Genomic DNA, 19669 nt, shown 5'->3' with positions numbered 1-19669 from the left:
ACCAGTCAGGTAATAATCCATGGAGCTCTCTAGTGAATTTGGTTTTTGAAGCAAATGTTTCCCTGTCAGATACTGTAGCATGTGAAAAATGAATTGCTGATTGACCTGTGCTGGCTTGGCAAATTATTGCCTGAAATTTCCTCACTTTGGGTTGTACTAGAAGGTTAGAGCAAATCAAGAATCATAATTTCTTTTCCTAACCTCTAGGGATTTTTAAATTTCTTGGGTACAGTATAATTTGGAAAAATCCTTTCAGGCTGAAGAGAGAGTCATAAGGAATCAATAGAACAGATTTCTGTTGTGTTTAGGAGACATTGAAAGGGATGGATTTTATTCACAGTTTATGGAAAAGGTTTTTGAAAGACGGGAGTTGTGTTCTTTACATGACACATTTCATAATTCTAGGCCTATAATGGTCATCATCAAGCTCTGGAGGTGCTTCTGCAATCTCTGGTGGATCTGGATATCAAGGATGACAAGGGACGCACTGCTCTGGACTTGGCTGCATTCAGAGGACATGCAGAGTGTGTGGAAGCTCTCATCAGCCAGGGTGCTTCTGTCACTGTAAAGGACAATGTCACCAAAAGAACCCCGCTCCATGCCTCAGGTGAGTGTGATCTTATGCTGCCCTTGTGGTATGGACCCTCCCACACTGAAGCAGGTACATTTACTTACCTGCTGTTGCTATGCCCATTTCTTCTAAAGGGAAGAACATTCTCACATGTCCTGAGGAGTCATACTTGTTTGCTGATGTTGGACATTTAAACCATTTTTCTGGTGTTTCATTCATCTTTTTCTCCTCTACCCCTGTGCTTCAGTCCTCCCTCATACAGAATCTCATATTTTTGCATACCACTACTGCTCTGCCCTTACCTGCTTGCCCCTCTCTGTCACCACCTACTCTTCAGGAGGTGTGATGTTTCCCTCATGACACCTTCTCTTGCTGCTTCTTCAGCCAAATAATCAAGGGAGGAGGGAACACTTGCCTCGCTGCTTCTCCTTTGGAAGAAAGGTTGAAAAATAGATGTGGGCTCTAATTGGCAATGAAAATGTTCTGGTGTTCAAAACTTGCACCCTTTTGCAGTGGCAGCACCACAGAAATTCACCCCCCTCTTTCAGGCTCCTCCTCCTCCTGAGCCAGCCTGCAAACTTGCACTTGCTGGCAGCCTGCTCCTTTCCTCGTGTGTGGGGTGTTACATAATTAACATGCAAAATGAGCTGGGAAATGTAGACTTTGTCATTGATTTGAAGGTTATTATTTGACAGGTACCTGTCAGGTAAATATGCAGAGGTGCCAAAGGGAATGTGTCTCCTGTGCTGTTCCAGGAGGGGCTCCGTGCAGGGTAGCAGTGGCCTCTAGTGGGAAGGAAAATTAATACCACGTGGATAATTCATTCAGGACCAGACTTGTCTTCCTGCTTATCTTTTAATCTTGCTGAAATGCATATATATTCTGTAGTATCAGTTTCTTCTCTGTGTGTGTTCATGTAAGAGCAACCGAGAAACATGAGGTCAAATAGACTTAGCAATTTTGTCTGCAGTACTGAAGGAAATGCTTGTAATAGACCCACACTGCATACTAAAAATGCTTCCTGTCTGCTTAAACTTTGCATTAGAACTCAGCACATTTCTCCTCATGAAAAATACTGATGGTTTAATTAATTGAAATCAATATTAGTGCTACCACAAAACTAAGCTGTGGTGGTCAAGAGCTTTCCCTGTAGTTACTTCAAACATATCTTAGGATCTGATATGAACAAGGTGTGACTCTGTCTGGTATGTCATCACTACAGCAAAGATTTGCATTTATTTAAAAATGTGGTTATAGTGACATACGTTTTAGTTGTCACAACTGAACTGTAAAGGTTCTTCAGTACTAAAGACTCTTCAGTGAATGGTAACAAAGCCATATTTTTGTTAGCAGCTCTGACTTAAAATACTAATCTGTTGAATAAATTGAGTACCTTTGTTGACTAGAAGATGTTATTTTAATACGCACCTTTCTTCCCTTCACATAAATTCAGATTGTGTTCCCCCCACCCCCTTTGAATTTGTTTTTTAATCACCTCCATCACTGTATTATTGAGTACCTTCCATGTGAAACCAGCAGGAAGATTCATTGCAGACTTTTCTGGTCCATTATGCTTTTTGCTTCTCAGACTAAAAAACATTCCCAGGAGTGCAAATAAATTGTTCTTTAAATTTGCAGCGAAGCAAAATAAGTCAGGTATGTGTTAAAAACAAACAAACAAAAAACCACATATACAGAAGCCCAACCAAGAAAAAAGGCAAAAAATCCTACACAGGAATGAGGCACAAAAGGGAACATGTACCTTGAGCAGAATGGAAAGTAATGCACAGATGGGTTGAGTATTTGAACTCCTTAGTAAAGGAAATTCACCACTGGCATGAATTCGAAAGCTTTCAAATGTGAGTTAAGTGCACTTCAGGTAAATATTCATTAAGACAACGTTTAGAACCTTCCACTCAAAAGCTCTGTAGAGTTCTGTGGAAGTGATCTCTGGAGTAAAGCTCCTACCAGTCCCTTCTCCAGACATCCCCCTGCAGAGTGCCCATTTCCAGGGAAGCGCTTTGGTGAGGAGTGCTGGAGCAAGGCTGGTGCCACCTGCTGGGAGCTGCTGCTCGTCCAGAGTCCGTGCTGCAGGTGTGCGAGGTCAGCTGGTGCCTCTTGAGAAATCCAACAGAATTCTGGCTGCATTATTCCCCTGAGTGCCAGCGTGCATTTGCACACACAGAACAAGCACTTGCTCGTGCTGCACTGTGCACTGGGAGGAAACAAGAAGGAAGTGTGTGTCCATCCCTTTAAACTTGTTTGCCCTCATTCCTTCTCATTACACCAGCATAGTTGCTGAACACTGAGCTCAGGAGGCCTCAGTGGTGGATTGGATGACTGAATTCTGCACGTTTGTGTCAGTAAAGGGATTTGTGACTTAAGAACTCACCTAATGAAGTGTTTCTTTTCTCTGTCTGTCCCCATGAAGTAACAGACTTCCTCTGGCCTCATAACATGGAGAATTTCCTTTGCCCAAATGATATGTTCCCTGTGTAATTTCATTACCACCAGCCTCTCCTGTGGCTAGTCTGGAGAATCCATTGCAAGTGTTCCCCTGGTGTTAGCATTGTGGTCTGTTGGCAAAACTAGTGTTCCCTGCAGGGTCTGTAATGCTTAGTAATCACTGGGTCAGCTCCTAGGAGTTTCTGGGAGAATCTGTTCTAAAATTCATTTACCAAAATCATTTTCACACATCTTTATGAACAAGTTATGATTTCTCTTCCTCCTGCTGGGAGAGAGAACAGACCTTTATTTCCCCCCCCCCTCAAGCCAGTGAATCCCCAGCCCTGTAGAACTGTTTACATGTTATCTATATGTCATTACTTAGTGGTAAATAACTAAAAATGCCTTTTATTTTTCTGGGTAAACCAACTAAGATTATTTTTGGATGAGTAATTTGAATGTGATGATGTGCACCGGTTTCTCAGCCAGCATGATGTGACATAGGTGGTGTCCAAGGGTTCTGCCTCAGCCCACAGGGTGTAGGCAGTGTGAGTGCATGACTTGCTGTAATAAGAACACAACGTGTATCTACTGAGCACAGGAATTGTTTTTCAAAGAAAAAAATAACTGTCTCTTCATCCCATGAAAGTCTGAAGCCTTAAAGCCAGCTGACACACAGATGGGATTCAGTGTCAGGTCCTACAGAATGTAGAGACTCAAAGCTGTTTCCTAGCAGCAATGGGTTACATAAAAAACCCCAAAACAACAAACCCCAAAAAACCCCCAAAATATCCTCCCCCAGCAAAAACCCCAAACACCACTAAACCCAAATGGTTTGATAAGTCTTATTTTTTATAAAATGGATAATCTCAAAGGGAATTTTAGCCTCTTGTGTTATGTGCTTTTGTGAATATGACATTTGTATCATTCTTTACAGATTTCTTTTTTTCATAGCAGCACTGAAGTACTTGCTTGTGCAGTGCACATAAAATTAAGGAGCCTTGACAATGTACTTCCTACTGTGTTCCAACCCTGAGCACAGAAAGCCTTGCCTGCCTGCTTAGTCTGGGGGATTTTGAAATGCTGTCTGCTTTAGTAGAAATCTTCTCAGAAGGGAATATCACAATTTCTGTTTTACTCATTTGGGATTTTTGTATCTAAGAGAACCAGTCCTCATCTTCGTGAGGTCAAGGAAAAAACAGTTCACCATTTCACTGGCACAAATGAAATGAAAATTGGGGGAATGTTGATCTCTTCTATGGTGGAATATTTTCCTTGTTTATAAGGACATTTCTTATCCCTATGTACTCTAGTGAAAGAGTATCTGAAATGAAACATAGTTTTTTTCCTTTACAGTCATTAATGGCCATGCACCTTGTTTACGGTTGTTGCTGGAGGTTGCAGACAACCCTGATGTGACAGACGCCAAAGGACAGTAAGTTTTCTTTGTGGGCTTTTTTTTTCAGCTCTGTAATTCAAATGGCATCTCATATTTCTCACAAAAAAGTACTTACTTGAAATACTGTATTTCCTGCACTTCTCCTCATAGAATTTGGCAGAGATTACAAAGTACACATTCAGTTGATGTAAGCCATGTGGAAAGGACTAATCATTAATCTTAGCCTCTGCTTCATACTTTAAAAAGTCTTTTATAGATGTTGTGGGCCAGATTCAATAAAAACTGAACAGGCTCCTGAGATGTTGCTATAAAGTTGTCTTCTTTCTAAAACATTGCTATTCTAGGGTTTATTTGGTGCATTAGACTGGTGCAGTAGGACACAGTGTTTATTTGAGGTGACACATGCATCTGAGATGTTCCTACAAAAACTTTACTGCTTCTTAAATGGCAGTCATAGAGAGAGAATAAGATATATTTTTAAAGTGAAAATGTGAATGGTTTAAGAAACTCATTTGGGGTGTCTGGAACATATAATGTTGTACATATAATGTCTGCACATTTAATTTTAAATGGTATTAGTCTGCCTAGAAACAGATGGAGAATAGATCTCTTTCAAAAACAAATGAAAGATATGTTAGTCTAAATTTTAGCTTGAATATTTCCCTCATGTCCCTTCATCCCCTTTAAGCAAATGTGCAGCCTTTGCAAAAGAAATACTTTGGGTCATTGTCATCTTGGTAACTAGCAAGGACATGGATTCACAAGACTGGGTATTGTAAAACTCTTGTGTCACTGGAGGTGACAGTAATTGTAGGTTATTAAGAGAACAGATTGTCTTGAATGGTGTTGCTCTGTAAACTGCTTACAAGTGGGTTTGTTACTGTTTCAGTCCTGGCAGTTGGTTGTTAAACCTTTCATACTAAAGGTCTTCCCTTGGGTGTCATATGGGGAAAAGAAATGGGTTCATGGGTAGGAGTGGCAAGAAATGCAGGGCTTCCTGATTTCTCTGTGTAAGTTAGCAGGGACAAATAGTATCCATTTTATACCTATGACTGCTCTGGTTTTCTTTTTTTTCCCTAGAACTCCATTAATGCTTGCAGTGGCATATGGGCATATTGATGCTGTTTCTTTATTACTTGAAAAAGAAGCATCTGTAGATGCAGCTGATCTCCTGGGATGCACAGCTTTACATCGAGGGGTGACTTAATTTTTATTATCCTTTATTATTTGTTTTGCTGTGACTACAACTCACTATAAGTACAGGGATGTTTAAATCTAGAGAATGCTGTAAATTATTGGAAACATGACCAAGCATAATCAATGAGATACAAAGCAAGACAGATCTGCTCTTAGTAATGCTTTGCTTTTGTTTCACATTTGTGTTAATTAATAATGATTAGACCACTTTTTTTTTTTTCTCTAGACACTTTATAATAGTAGTCATTATTCTTGTAACTGACCAGCTTAAGAATTCTGAAAATAATTTCTTTGAAAGAACTGGCCAGTAGTTACTTTCATTTTTCTTGGAATGGTGCAAGTCTTATAAGTTTTTTAGAGGCAATGAAACTTGAGGCAGATCTAATCTTTTCTAGTCCAGCTTGACTAAGCTAGACTTTCCTAGCTAAGTCTAGCTTCTTATCCAACGTGGAGCTGATGCAAGGGATGATATTTATACAGAACTTCATGATAACTGCAGTGAGCAGTTCAGCAGGTGAGCAAAGGGGCTCTCATCTCCTCCTGCTGAATCCCATCCACACCATTTCATATTCACAGGTGTCAATCACATTCCATATTTCCGGGGCAAGAATCTGTGTTACGTCAACCTCTTTACTCCTTTCTTTGTTATCAGATCATGACTGGGCATGAAGAATGTGTTCAGATGCTGTTAGAGAAAGAAGTCTCTATTTTGTGTAAGGATGCCAGAGGCAGGACCCCTCTGCACTTTGCAGCAGCTCGGGGTCACGCCACGTGGCTGAGCGAGTTACTGCAGGTGGCACTTGCCGAGGAGGACTGCAGCCTCAAGGACAACCAGGGCTACACACCCCTGCACTGGGCTTCCTACAATGGTGAGGCTCTCCCGGGGCTGCTGCCCGGGTCAGCTTGGGGAGATCTGGTGGAGGAGCTTGAAATGAAGAGGCAAATGATGCCTGTGTGCTGTCTGTGTTAGCATTTGCTGTGTGCGCCCTTCAGTTCAGAGGCCAGAAGTTCCAGCGGTACCTCCCAGGGACTTTGAGGCTCATTTGCTCCAAGTCACAAGAAGCCAGGAGGAAATTCTGGTTTAATTCAATGTCATGCTGAAATTGATTTCTGTGTGACCAGGAATTTGAGCTCTTGGTGCAAGAGACCATGTGAATAGATGGATATTCTGAACTGAACTGATTATTCTAAAATGGATAATCTGAACTCGTTGCTTGATATAAGGATAAAGCTTCTCAGTATTGTCATTTAAGCTTTGGATGTAATGCAACATACATGCCATCACATTAAAAAGAGCTTTTTTCCTTTCCTTTTTCTTAATAAATTCTAATATTAGCCCATATCTCTCTTGTTGCTGCCATAAAATTTTTAAATTCTCTGATTTATCACGTAAGAGCTTATATACGCATCATGTTCAACTTTTAACTTAAAAGTGTTAAATTCCAACCTGTGTAAGCCTAATATGAATTAAGTGAACTACCTGCTTTGTGCAACACTGTGAAATATCTGCTCTCTCACAGGTCATGAAAACTGCATAGAGGTACTATTGGAACAAAAACTTTTCCACAAGTTCTATGGTAATAGCTTCTCTCCATTGCACTGTGCCGTGTAAGTAGAAATCTCCAGGAACAACTGTGTGTTGCTTCAGGATATGTCTGCAGAAAGTAGCAGTATGAGAATAAAGAAAGCTTTTTTGGAAATTATTTGCATGAGCAAAGGATTTCAAAGCTGATCATTTGAAATACAATTCTTTGTGGCTGAAACATATTATTTTAAATCAGAATTTCTAGTAATAGCTTTGAAAAAAAATTCAGTATTCATATTATTTTAAACAAGTATGCAATTTTCAAGACTAATAAAATGTGTGCAATTTAAGCATGTATACAAATTTAAAATGAAAATAGCTTTTAATCCAATGTGGAAGTGTGTTACCTATACTGTGTGTCTGTTACTGTTACTAAATACTGTTTATTTTCATAAAGAAATTAGACAAATTAGCAAAACCCAGAAAAAGTATTAATTGAACACATCCATCAAATCCAAGTACTAAATGTGTGAGTTGGAAGAGATGTGGTTTTCAGTACCTTAAACATTAGAATAAATCTCTCTTCATGTAAGTGTCTATGACTGAGTGCTTTCCAGGCCCAGGGGTGTTTTACATACAGACTAAGGATTTTAAGATATTAAGGGTTTAATCCTAGCTTTGTTCTGGACTTGGAAATTACCTTGGTGCATAGTGAATTAAGGATCAGCTTTGCTTTAGAGACTGAAATCCATCATAGCAGATGCAGTTTGGTTAAAAGAGAAATTATGCAGAAGTGTGACTAAAAGCATTAAGACAAAGGCATATTACGGTAACTTAGAAATAACCATAAGAAATATTAATGGGAAGTCAAGTAAACCAATATTGGAAATTGAAAAAATATGTAGACATGGCCTTTTAAAAATATACTTGCTTTGGCAGAATCAACGATCATGAAAACTGTGCATCACTACTCATCGGAGCCATCGACGCCAGCATTGTCAACTGTGAGGATGACAAAGGAAGGTAATACCTTGGACAAATTGCATCTCATGACTCCATTTAGTATTTTTCATAGTTCTTTCTGAACCTCTGGCACTAATCCTTAAGATTTGTCATGCTGACTCTTTCAGACAGCAGTTTACACCACAGCACAGATAAAAGGTGTCTCACTTGAAGCAAGAATATGAAGTTTTCAATGTCAGAATAAATAGGGAAAAAATATAAAAGTAATAGTATTTTGTTTGTTTAGAATAGCTATGGCTATAAGCTGTTTCCCTGGACCTGTTTTCTTTGTTAAATATTTAAACACATTTATCTTTGCTAAATGGAGTGATACTAAGTACATACAGAAAAGTATTTCATTAATAGTTTTCATGTTATGTTGGCATTCTCAGGGCACACAGCTGAGAATGTCTACCCAGGAAAATAAAATTATTGCAGCAAGAGATGGGCATTCAGCCCAATCCTTCATTTGTCACATTGAGAATCTCCTCACCATATATATATATATATATATTTAATTAAAATTACTGAAATGCTAAAAACTGAACACTTATTGTTTTCTTTGATTGAAACCAATTTAATACCCTCAGTAACACTGATTACATAGTTATGTGAGGATAAGAGCAGCTCACCTTTGCTGATAAGCAAAATAGAAGCAGCACTGAGCTGGGCTGTGTACCAACTATCTTTCATCTCTAGTAGTCACCCTTCCGACCCAAAATGCCAGAGAGCCGCAGGGAATGAATTCCAATGTCTATGTCTTGTAGAAACTGATAACCTTCAAAGTGGATTGAATTCCTTCTGCCTTTTATAGTATTGCAGTTACTTGTGGCTTATTGCTGCAGTATCTTTGACTACAACTCAAAATATTTAAATTTTTAAAAATAATGAATCTATTCTTTTCTGATAGCTCTTCCCAACTGAGGCTTGCTAAAAAAAAAAAGGGTAAAATCAGATTAATAAGGACGAGAGACTGTACTGCTTTTCATGTTACACAATATGCTCTATTAATATAAATAGGCTGCTAATACAAGATTCTTCACAGTGTCATATCTCCATACTATCATATCACCTTTGGAGACTGGAAATATTTTTTAACTTACTTCAGCTGCTGCTTCTACAACCTTCTTAGGGTGATAACTCGAAATTTGATAGGGAAAAGCCCTAAAACTCTTGTACGTGGAGGTTTTTGGGGAGGTGGGGCTGTTCCCCTAAAACCATAGGGAAAAGCCCTAAAACCTCTTGCTCTTGGAGGTTTTTGGGGGGGTTGGGCCGTTGCCCCTCTGTAGCTGTGTGGCTGTTGCTCCCCAGGACTCCCCTGCACGCCGCAGCCTTTGCTGACCACGTGGAGTGCCTGCAGCTGCTGCTGAGCCACAGCGCGCGAGTGAACGCGGCCGACCGCGCGGGCAGGACGCCGCTCATGATGGCAGCGCACGGCGGGCACCTGGGTGCCGTCGGTGAGTGACTGCTGCCCTGGCCCTGCCCTCTTCCTGCACTTCTGCCCCACAGGGGAACCCTGGCAAAACTCAGCAAGGAAAATAGATTGTGTGCATAATATCCTTCTGCGAGCAGATAGCTTTTCATCCATTAAAAATACTACTTCTCTGCAGTCTTGGTGAACATTTGCAATAACAATTTTGAGTCTTTCTTCCTCCCAAGAGCATGAGGGCAGCAGTAATTCTGTTCTCGTTTACTTCTTTGATTTTGAGGAGCAGTAAAGCTGCATGTATGAAAAAGATTATGTAAGCTTTTCCATCCTGTTTTATAGGAAGCCCCATTCTTGAAAAGGCAGCAGCTGCTTTTTCCAGGCTAGACTATGTGCCATAGGCACACTGACTGGGGACCTTATGGGCTTTGCAGAATTCCTTTTCTCTAGCTTCAACAGCACAGGCTGCACCCCAAGTTCTTTATATCCCCTTAGTCCTCTCAAACAGGATTTACAGTCATTCTGAGGCAGAGGTGATTCAGGCTAAAATTGCAAATAGGGAAGTTCATAAATAAATTAAGATCAATATATGTTCAACAGTTTGGGGCACCACAAACAAGCTGTTACCTCTGCATTTGCTTGCTGATTAACTGCACAAGATCAGTCTGTTCTCATTCACTAATTTCATTATTAGAAGGCTTACATCATATAAAGACTTAATTGATTAGCATCTCTGCACATGTACATTGAAATAGTAATTTTTTCCTCTCTTTTGACATGTTCATCTGCCCATTGGGTTTCTTCATTGATTTCTGCTCTATACCTCAGACTTTTTGGTGAACATTGCCAAGGCCGACCTGACATTAAAAGATAAGGAGTTGAATACATCTTTGCACTTGGCTAGCAGTAAAGTAAGTCAAAGACCTCTCTGTGCTTTTATTCTCATCAGTCCCTATGAATGTTTGTATGTGTTTATTCTCCCAAGTTTTTTTCTGCAGTGGAAATGTGGTGGTCACAGCTATGGTGAGGAAGGGAAAGTTGTTCCAAGCTTTTTCTCTTGTCTGTTTTAAAGTATTGTACATTGAGAAATAGGGATGGCTTTTATGACAGCTGAAACATAAGTAAGTGACACTAAGAGAAGTAAAGGAAACCCTTTAAGGTTTTACCAGATAATCTCACTGTAAAACAGCTTAACAGGTTCAATAACAAAGAAAAATAAAATTATGTTTTATTTATCTCCAATTCCTGTGAAAGGAAACTAAAATTTTCCCTTAACAAAGCAGGAGTGAAACCAGAGGTATTGATTAGATGGGTGATGGTGTCTCTTCCTAAGCCTTCTTCTTCTTAATTCCAATTTCTACTGCTATTTCTGCAAGAAAATATGCACAGAGGATTCCCTTTCCTTTTCTTTTGCTCCTACCCACAGACTGGATTCCAGTGTGATCATATTACTCCAGTTTCTGCAGACACATGAGCTTTGCTGAATTCTCAAGGTCCTTCAGGCAGCTCTTCCCCTGCCAGGACTGTAGGCTCAGCATCTGCAACTTGTGGTGCAGAAACAGGATCAGAAATAAGGCCTGGATCTCTATTATTCCCAAAGTTCCATTGTTAGAGCTCTCTGACACTGAAGAGGTTTTCTAGCAGCTTATTAATAATACAGAAAGGCATTTAAAGACCCACAGAGTGTGGTATTCGTTTCTGAGATGAAAGCATTCTCTGTCACTGTGTAGTTCTGATAAATCATCCACTGAATGTTCACTCAAGAGAAAACAGCATTCTCTGAAAGCTGAGGAAGTGAATTCATATTTAATTAATGCAGGGTTGAAAGACAGGTGAATGTCTACGTTTCTAAATATGCTAAAGCATCCCAGCAGTGGTGGTTCACAAATGGCACTTGAAGACTCGCTTAGTTCACCTTCTACACAGGCTAACTGAGCAGCATCTTTTGTATTTCAAGTTGAGTTATTAAATTTCACTTTTATTGTGTAACATTTCTTTTGCCTCAATTTCAAATTCCTCAGCAAATTAACACTTTGGTTTTTTTCCCTGACTACAGGGTCATGAAAAATGTGCCTTGTTAATACTTGACAAGATCCAAGAACAGAGCCTTATTAATGCAAAAAATAATGCATTGCAGACGTAAGTATAGCCTGATCCTCTCAAGTTCAGCTGATTTACCAGAATATTCCAGTTTACCATTTCAAATTCATGTCTCAGATTACTTAATAGAACAGTAAAGTTAATTTCCGATTTTTTGGAATGCTTTCCCCTGAAAAAGACCCAAATTGTATTGCACTCTCACTTTTAATTTTTATTCTGTTCGTGCCATTTCTATGCATGATCTGGTGGAAAAATTATATCAGGTCATTTATTTGAAGAGTATATCAAAATGTCTATTAATCATGTGAATGTGTAAGTATACATCTGGCATTTTCTAGTGAACTTCATCCTAAATTTAAATAATTTATTTAGACTTAAGGTGATACATTTAGTTCTCTGAAGGATTTTTAGGTGATATTTTATGTGCAACTTCTGTCCATAGCATATCTTATCATCTGCAACTGTTTATTGGCACAGAGGAATCCTACCACAGGAGATCCAACTGTGAGTTCAGGTGGCAGATCACCTAGAGCTTGCAGAAGAATTTATTCCATCTTAGCCCTTTTTTTCCCCCCTCTTCCAACATGAAAATGTTTTTCCTGCCCTGCTAGCTGTCCCCAAACCAGAGCATTGGGTGTTGGGCCAGGAAAGGAGCACACCAATGGCTATTTTTAATTTCCAGCTGCTCTGCAGTAGCAGAGATTAGCAATTGAGTATTCAAGGATAAAAAGGCAATACAATGATATTGAACAGCCTGTAGCAGCCAGAATTAAGGACAGAACACAGGCATTTCTTCAGTCTTGGATTCCTTTTCTTTTTAAACATCAATTGTGTGCTGCAAACAGTGCAAAAATGAGAACCTTTTAAATAAAATCTTTAGGCTGGAAAGTATTAAGCAATCTTGATGTGCTTGCGCATCTTGTTTTATAGATGTGGAACATGACAATTATTTCAAAGGCTGCAATAAAATTTAGTGTCTATGATATAATTCTAATGATCCAAGGAAGGAAACCATTCTCTTTCACATGCTCAGTATGCTTTAAGCATTGCCTAGCTTTGTTTAGAAAATCTGTTGTAAACTGAAGTTGAATTTAGTTGTTATGTTTTTGTAGACCTCTTCATATTGCTGCACGAAATGGCCTAAAGATGGTGGTTGAAGAGTTGCTGGCCAAAGGGGCCTGTGTCCTGGCAGTAGATGAAAATGGTAAGTAAATGATACACTTTGACAGTCTTCAGTAGGACCCAACAGGTAATTTTACAACAGACCGAAGCAATAGACTTAAAAGGTGATGATAGACTTCATTGATGCTTTTATCCTTCCAAGAACAGACAATGGGTTGTGTGAGTACCTATTTAAAAAAAAGAAAATGAAAAGATACTCTTTCTTTAGTATATGAATCTACTTTAAACATCACAGTGGTCCCTTTTACTGTTCATTTTGCATGTACTGTCAACAGCTAGTCTTTTTTAATGCCTGAGTGCAGTGGTAACTTGAATTTCCTAAACATGCAAGTGGCACCGGATAATTCTGACACCTTGCAGAAGAATTAAGGAATTTGCATTCAATCAGCGCATGTTTTAATGGGTAGGAAGAAAACCATCAACATGTGTTTGAGTGTGTCCCAGCTCATTCTGAGATCAAACCTTGTGCTTGCCAATTATCTGACCAAGATGCAATTAAATTACTGCCGTCTTATACATAATTTGTTACTAAATTAAATATTTTATTTCAGACTTCAGTGAAGTCTTTCCCTAAAAATTATAAGGAACCAGAGAGGGATGTGATTCTACAATAATAGTTTTTAAAAATATCTTCCTGATATAAGTTGGTTTTTCTTACAATACTAACTTCATGGCATTAATGTAACAATTGGGTACCTCCATCTTTCTATATCTGTAAAGTAACACTAAATAAAGTAACTACTCACTCATCACTGCAAGACATTTCAGATCTGTGGATGAAAAGAACTCATTGGTATTTACTATAAGCCAAATGCTCCTTAGCTATACTTGCATGAATGAGTTCCACAGAAGTCATCTGACCCTAACCTCACTTTAGAGATAGGGGACAGAAAAATTAACCAGACTGTCTTCTTACCACAGATTTTATCCTTAAAATAGTACATACAGGTCCAGCTAATTTGTATGTAACAAACAACAATTAGATTTAAATTTTATACACATTTAGTTTTTCTAGGAACAGCATACACATTTTAAAAGAGACATGTTCAAGTAGAACGTTAGCACATTCACAGATCTAAAGAATATTAACACTTGGAACACATGGAAGAGGAAATGCACTGACTGCAATCAGTGCTTAAATGTGGGTATTTTGCAACAAAACTGTATTCACTTTTTGCTTACCAAGTTCATCTGTGCTGCAGATCTTGGCTTCCTCGAGGCAGTAGGTACCAGAAGTGGCCACTGCCTCGCATTACTATTGCTGCAGTGCTGAAGATTTAACCATCTGCAAAAGAATTTTTCAGCTCTTAGCATAAAAGGAGGATTTGTTGGAAAGGGCTGGAGTTCTGCACAGCAGCACGTAAAATGTACAGACAGTAAGTGTAATGAGCACACTGGCTTCCAGGGCTCATGTACATGAAGAGCTGCTTTAGGGCAGTGCTTGGACAGGACCCAAGTTAAACTGCAGTGAAGACAAGCTTCTAATAGCTCCCCAGTCCTTTGTTTGACTGACATTGGAGTCTTATTAGCTGTGTATTTGAAGTGTATGCCACGCTTGCTGAATACAGCTAATATTCTCCTAACACAGTGTACATTTGTGTAACTAAACATCCATGTTTAGTTGGGTAGCTGAACATCCATGTTTAGTTGGGTAGATGTTTAGTTGGGTAACTAAACATCCAGTCACACCTGCTATCCATGTACCTCCTGCACTGGTCTAATTCTTTTACAATATAATTCCTAAGTAAACTGCTTGCCAAGTCGAATAGATACTCAACTGATCAATCTTTAAAATTGTTCGCTTATTAAATCAAAAGTTTTTAAACTAATATCTTTCATGTTTAATGCAAGCTGTTGTTCTCAGAATGAGACTCGTTCATGCACACAGAAGCGATGCCAGTTTCTGTCCTGTTGCTGCAGTCCCTGTGTTCTATACTGGCCATGCTGTGTGTGCTGTAGAACTGTGTTTAGCTGTGGTTGACCTGGCGCAGTGTTTGCTGCCTGGTTTCACACGAGCAGTGCTTGTTGTGGTCCCGGTGACTGCGGTGCCCCCAGTGTCTCTCCCAGCATGTGCCGTGAGAGTGAGTAACACGCCTGGCATGTGTAACCCCATCCGTGTCCCCACGGTGTCCCTAGAGATGTACCTGAGGAATGCCGGGTGCCGCAGGTGCCCTCAGTACTAACCATTGCCTTGTCTGCGTTTGTGCCCAGGTCATACGCCAGCCCTGGCTTGTGCTCCTAACAAAGACGTGGCTGACTGCCTGGCACTCATTTTGGCTACCATGATGCCTTTTTCTCCCTCCAGTTCAGTGACGGCTTTCAACTTCGCTTGTTTTAAAAAAGACAGTTTGGGCAGGACGCACCTCTGCGATGGCTCCGCTGTGGGCACCATTAACTCTTATGATAAGCCCTTGAGTAATAACATAGGAACAGAGGATGGGTACAATGAAAATGATTCGGATTCTGAAACATTTTGACTCATTGGTATTCAAAAACTTTTTTTGTTATTGTTTCATTTCAGCTTTAATTTTTGTCTTTTTAAACAGCTTAAATCCCACAGTTATAGTCTTAACTATTATTCTTGACAAGTAGGTATTGAAAGATTTGTAGTGCTGATAGAATCAAGGCTTTAAATAACAAAATTAGAGGGATTTACTGGAACATATTCCTATTACAGTTCTGCAGCTTTTCAGTTTCCTGATGTTTTCTTTAGGCCCAAAGTGCCCCTGTGGAAAGTCTCTACCTCTTATTTTAAGTAGAAAAAGAGAAAATGCCTTTTTTCTTTTTGACAGCACAAATAAATAGGGAACTGTTTGTAAAGAGTTCTTTCACCTTTAGTGCACAATCCTATTTCCAGCATAGCCTTCACAGGTTTGAGCATCACCCCTTTCCTATGTTTGTCTGTTTCCTGCTTCCAGGGGCTCTGTTAATTAGATAATTTTTTTACATGAACCAAAGGTAAAGTTGTAATCTTAAAACTGCCTGTATTACTTTTCTACAGGAAATGAAACCTTTTACATTCTGCCTGTATTAAGCACTTAAACGTACAGAAGGCACTTTTTACAGTTCTTAGTTGCAGTACACAATTAGAAAAATGTAGTTGTTAATTCTAAAGGCCAAATTCTGCTCATCCCACCATATTTTCCCATGAACATCACTTCTGTAAAATGCTAATCACTTGGCCCTTATTTTTTTCAATTCAGCAGAAATGTTTATTTGCACTACAGAATTAGGGTCATTAGATGTTTCTGTCACCTGAGCCATTAATCATGAATCCAGTACCAGTAAAAAAAGGGGAGAGGGGGAGAAATGTGTAGACCAAGGTGTACGTAAAAGTTTCTAGTGATTTGCCAACTTAAATGGCGCTTTTTTCCTTTTCTATGGTTAAATAATTTATTTTTACTGTAAACAGTATTGAATTTTAAAATACTTTTGCCAGTGTTTGGATTAACAGAGCAAAGGCAAAGCAATGAAAGCGTAACACCAAAAGTTGAAATACCAAACATCAGAAACAAAGCAGTGTACCGTGAAGGGGACCAGAGATAGATGCTAAAAAGCCTTTTGTCACCAGCTTTTAAAGCAGTGTCAACTTTGTGAATATGTTTACTCCTTCTGCCAAAGTTTCTAGGTCAAATGGACCCCGACCCTCCTCTGCAACAGATGTACAAAAGGAAGAATGAGACTTTGTAAACAAAAACAAAAAAAAACCACAAACAAAAAACTATCATGAACTAACCAGCCGTACCAAGAGGACCAAAATGCTTCAGTAATTCAGTTGAAGACTTTGCTACTTTTATTTTTTTGTTCAAATGTGAGTGACATAATGAAGTAGTTTTTTCTAAATGATAAAATATAAACTTTTGAGGTAAAAGTAGTCTTGGGTGAATTTTACATTTTATGACACAGGTTTCAAGTTGACATTTTTAACTGATGATGTGTTGACCACAGGTGGGGTTTTTTTCCCAGACTTAAGAATATGTTCATATACTTTTAATGTAAATGTGTTTCTATTTATTTGAGATTAAACAAATGCCCAGGAAAAATCACTGTGGCTTGTTCTCCTAGTTAGCATTTGTGCATACTGAAATGAAATGTGAATCTGGCAAGACTGAGGGCCTGAGGAGCAAAAAGGAAGGGTGGATGCACATTGGGAGAGTGCCCATCTTGTATGGAATGCAAAGGTCCACTGGCTGTGTTGGGAAAAAGCGGAAAGCAAAACACCTTCCTTTGTTAAAGAGCTTAAGAAGGATCCAGCCCCTTGCCAGACAGGTGAGAAAACCCACACAGCTGTGGCAGAGCATGGAGTCAGGTGTTCCTGTTCCTGTCATTCACACTCAGCTTGTCCCAGGCCTGTGTCTGTGCTGGGAGGGTGAGATGAGCTTCCTCGGTGCTCGCTTTTGGCAGAGTAAAGGAAAAGCAAGGATTTGAATTTTAGTTGCAGTTTTTATCCCTGTTCTGCTGGATTGTTGAAAATCTATTGGCAGATTTCAGTCCTTTAATTAGGAAAAAAAATAAATCTTAAGTTTATTTTGCTTTACTAAAATGGAGTATTTTTTCCTTGAATGTTAGCAATCTTCCAAAGTTTATAACAAAAAAACCCCACCTTTTCTCTCAACTTTGTAGTTTCTACAGTAGAATGACAGAGAACCTACAACCTTGGTTTTCTCCTCAGAAATAGCACCAAATAACATTTTAATTCGTTTTTCTCAGCATTTTTTTCTTTTAAAAGTTGCAGAATAGCAATAACCACCTTACTTAAAACACTGAAAATAAGAAGAGACAGCAATTGTTAAAATTTTCAGTGGTGCCTGTTCCAAAATGAATAGTAATCCCAAATTTTGGGGTTTTTATTATGTAGAAGGATGGCATTGAAAACAAACATATGGGAAATAGCTGCCACCTGTCTAACAGCAGAATCAGCATTTTAATCTTATTTTAAGCAGAAATGTAGGCAGGCTCCTTGGCAGGATTACTTGTAAGTCTCACCCTAAAATACAGAAAATTACACTATCCTACATGACAGTGCTTCATTAAGAGAAAACCAGCCCTCTTTATAAAAAGTTGTTATATTATTTGAAGCAGCCATTTTAAAAGTCTCAGTATTTTTACCTGCCTAGACAGTTACTAAAACTTCTAATTGTGATACCTCATAACACTGGTAATTGTGGAGTGCAACAGCTGCTGCATCCCAGAAGTAGAGGTGTTTTATTTCTGAGTCCTGCTGGTCCTTCCAGGAGCCAAATCCAATCTTTACCAATGAAACCCCACAATGCTGCCAGGATGCAGCATTCCAAAAAGCACAGGAGCATAGGCTGTGCTCACCTCCGGGGCACTGCACAGGTCTGCACTGTTTGAGGGCGCTGGATTTAGGAGGAAAACTGCCACAAGCGAGACACTGGGAAGTGCTCAGTGTTGGCCTCTCCCACATCTCATGTGAGTTACCAGAATCCCTTTTTTTGTATGCTAGCACATCAATCTGTAATTTATCACATGTAGAAATCAATGTGTAGTTTATGGCAGGTATATAAGCATGCGAGTAATGTTACTCTTGTAAATAATCTCCTTGCCTTTCTGTGGACTCCTTACAAGAGTAATCATACAGAATCGTTGCACTTAACCCTGGATCCTGCAACTTAACACACGTGGACAGCTTCTGTGTCTGCACCCAGCAGAGGGCACCTGGGGAGGGGCAGCTCCCTGACCAGGTGTGTTGGCAGGATTGTTTCATCCTGCATTTTAACCACAGCTGCAGGTGGAATCCAGAGCAGGACGGGCTCCCAGGTCTCTCTCATAAATACTGAGTTACAACCTCCGGACTGCCTGAAATAGCTGTGAAATAGCTCAGGGGATTTCTGTTCATCGCTACTAAAAGGGCACCATAATGTGTTTGGTACTTTTATGCAGTCAACAACTGCCAGGTTATTGAATTAGAACAAACACATGAAATGAATTGTTTATCCATTGTACTGTTGAGAAACTTGGTTATGTATTTGAGGATGATTTAAACAAAAAAATTTGTGATTTTTATTCTTAGTCATGTAAGAAATATTAGAGTGCCTTTTTATATTTGTGTATAATGGAAATGTTTTGTGAAACTTGTCTTTTTTTTCATTTGAGTGTTATAAAAGCAATATATTACCAGTAAATTTTCATTTCAGACCTTCTTTGAATGTATAAAGTGTTTCTTCTTTTCATATGTTCTACCTGCATTGAAATGAAAATTAATATGCTAAATTTCTATAGGAATAATGTATAATTTTCGCAGCGCTGAAAATGCTTTCTTATTACACAAAAAGTAAACTTAGGTCAGTGTTATAGGAAAGGGCGTTTTAAACTAGTGACAATCTTGAGTGTGTGTATAAAATGTAATTTTATGCATTTCTTATGCAGTGATCTACATATTAAAGCCAATATCTTATGTTTTGTAGGTTTTGTCTTATATTTTATGCTTTAGCATGTGCAATATATCTTTACAAACCATGGTGATACGCATCTGGTGCCAGTGTTATATTTTGCATAACATTTGTAATAAACTATATAAAACATTGTTTGATGGTTTCAGTGGGGTTTTGTCGGTATTGTTTGCTTTTGTAAATTGAAGTTTAAGGACTTGGGTAAATGTCACATATGAAATGAGGAAAAAAAACTGAATTAATTGAATGACTTGGAATTCAACCTGAATCTTCTCAAGCACAGTTTAGTAACTTTTTAAACTACTGAATGCTGTATTAATGTAATAAAGAACCCTAACTGTAAACTACTCTTGCAATGCATTCAGATGGTTATTTTTACAAATAAAAATGGTACAAATACAGTGGAAAA

At 38.9% G+C, this 19669-nt stretch overlaps 1 protein-coding gene across 6 annotated transcripts in view; it reads left to right on the top strand.

The window, feature by feature from the left end:
• The window catches only part of ANKRD44 (ankyrin repeat domain 44), a 131703-nt gene extending 112034 nt beyond the window's left edge, over window positions 1-19669 (top strand). For 4 of the 6 annotated variants that reach the window (XM_030952761.1, XM_030952759.1, XM_030952758.1 and 1 more), the window contains 11 exons: window positions 406-607; window positions 4373-4451; window positions 5496-5613; window positions 6265-6481; window positions 7133-7220; window positions 8077-8160; window positions 9451-9596; window positions 10394-10476; window positions 11622-11704; window positions 12778-12869; window positions 15059-19669. In XM_030952761.1, coding sequence (XP_030808621.1) covers window positions 406-607; window positions 4373-4451; window positions 5496-5613; window positions 6265-6481; window positions 7133-7220; window positions 8077-8160; window positions 9451-9596; window positions 10394-10476; window positions 11622-11704; window positions 12778-12869; window positions 15059-15324 — 1458 coding nt within the window. In that variant the 3' untranslated portion in view covers window positions 15325-19669. The remainder of the gene's footprint in view (window positions 1-405; window positions 608-4372; window positions 4452-5495; window positions 5614-6264; window positions 6482-7132; window positions 7221-8076; window positions 8161-9450; window positions 9597-10393; window positions 10477-11621; window positions 11705-12777; window positions 12870-15058) is intronic. The other 2 variants (XM_030952763.1, XM_030952764.1) reach the window with 2 other exon arrangements.

Source organism: Camarhynchus parvulus, chromosome 7, assembly GCF_901933205.1.
Source record: "Camarhynchus parvulus chromosome 7, STF_HiC, whole genome shotgun sequence".
Taxonomy (NCBI): Eukaryota; Metazoa; Chordata; class Aves; order Passeriformes; family Thraupidae; genus Camarhynchus; species Camarhynchus parvulus.
The sequence above is the reverse complement of the archived record's forward strand: the minus strand, read 5'-3'. Positions and strand labels throughout refer to the sequence as shown.